The 1,132-nt window shown below is 36.6% G+C and overlaps 1 protein-coding gene across 1 annotated transcript; it reads right to left on the bottom strand.

Annotated features, from left to right (window-relative positions):
• Nucleotides 1-520: 520 nt before the first annotated feature.
• Nucleotides 521-1,126, bottom strand: LOC117100671 (inter-alpha-trypsin inhibitor heavy chain H3-like). The gene is made up of 2 exons (XM_033240459.1): nucleotides 1,013-1,126; nucleotides 521-823 (listed from the first exon to the last, which is right to left on the bottom strand). The coding sequence occupies exons 1-2, from the start codon at nucleotides 1,073-1,075 to the stop codon at nucleotides 521-523; spliced, it is 366 nt and encodes a 121-aa protein (XP_033096350.1). The 5' UTR covers nucleotides 1,076-1,126.
• Nucleotides 1,127-1,132: the final 6 nt, after the last annotated feature.

Here is a 1,132-nt window from a genome sequence, read left to right as displayed (position 1 = left end):
ATATTGAAGGAAATTAGCCGTTAACACTGCTGAATAAATATGATATAAATTATCAAAGGTACATATAAAGTGTTTAATACTAAAGGACATGATGGAACATCGTAGGCTACCCTGTAGCTTTTCAAAAAGTAAAGTCCTATTGGGCAATAAAATGCCACCGACGGGACTTTTTTAGGACTTTATTCGTTGAAAAGCTACAGGTAACCTAAGATGTTCCATCATGTCCTTATTAAACACTGTATATGTAGTGCTGCATTGTGCTGGATTTGCGTGTACAACGCATTTCCAGAGTCTCTGTAAAGGTCTTCGGCTGGTGGGAAAATTTCAAAATGTTTTACAACGCGTTGGGATTCAATATTTCTTATTCCTGATGATAAACTGAACGGTAATGAAAACAGAAAAGAATTAATGTGGGTGACCCCCCCCCCCACAAGACAAAAAGAAATGAACATAAAATGGCCTGACTTATATGTTTCGCTACCAGCACAGTTCAAATATAACATGCAGAGTGACAAATATCCTAACGCTTCGCAAAGTTTGTTTTACCTGACTGAACGTCGTCCTCTTCTTTCTGTTCCTCTTCATTCGATGCAATATATTCTGGTTTATCCTCTTCTGGTTTAACTACAATCAGTGACGTGAGTGGAGTGACGAAGTGATACTCAAGAGATAGTTCAAGGGCCTGCTGTTTCAATTCTTCTTTTTCAGCGCCGCTATTACTGATACCACGACGCCGTAACAGGTCTTTAATAGACAAATACGCCCATAGACGCTCAGCAAAATCATCAATTACATATTTTTTAAGGAGTACTTCGGGTGGTTTCTAAAATAACAACAAAAAACATAAATTAACATACAGATTGCCTATTGTTCATTGATTCACTGTATATTAAATTTGATTTTAGCATTATTTGCTCTCAAAGAGTGTTTCCATCACATGCACGCCTTATTATAAAGTTATATTTGTATGTAGACCTATTTGATAATTTGGTATGATAAAATATTGTCTAACCTCTGTATCAACTGTAAGTGGAAATTCTATAGCAACATCGACGGAATTTGCAGCAATTGTCATTTCAAGAATGTCGTTGGTAATGTTAGTCGCCTTTAGTTTACCGGTTACCACAAGCTC

This window comes from Anneissia japonica, unplaced genomic scaffold (genome assembly GCF_011630105.1).
Source record: "Anneissia japonica isolate Jap-2015-1 unplaced genomic scaffold, ASM1163010v1 scaffold236757_len1132_cov152, whole genome shotgun sequence".
In the NCBI taxonomy this organism is placed as follows: Eukaryota; Metazoa; Echinodermata; class Crinoidea; order Comatulida; family Comatulidae; genus Anneissia; species Anneissia japonica.
Note: the sequence above shows the minus strand (reverse complement) of the source record. Positions and strands in the feature narration are given on the sequence as shown.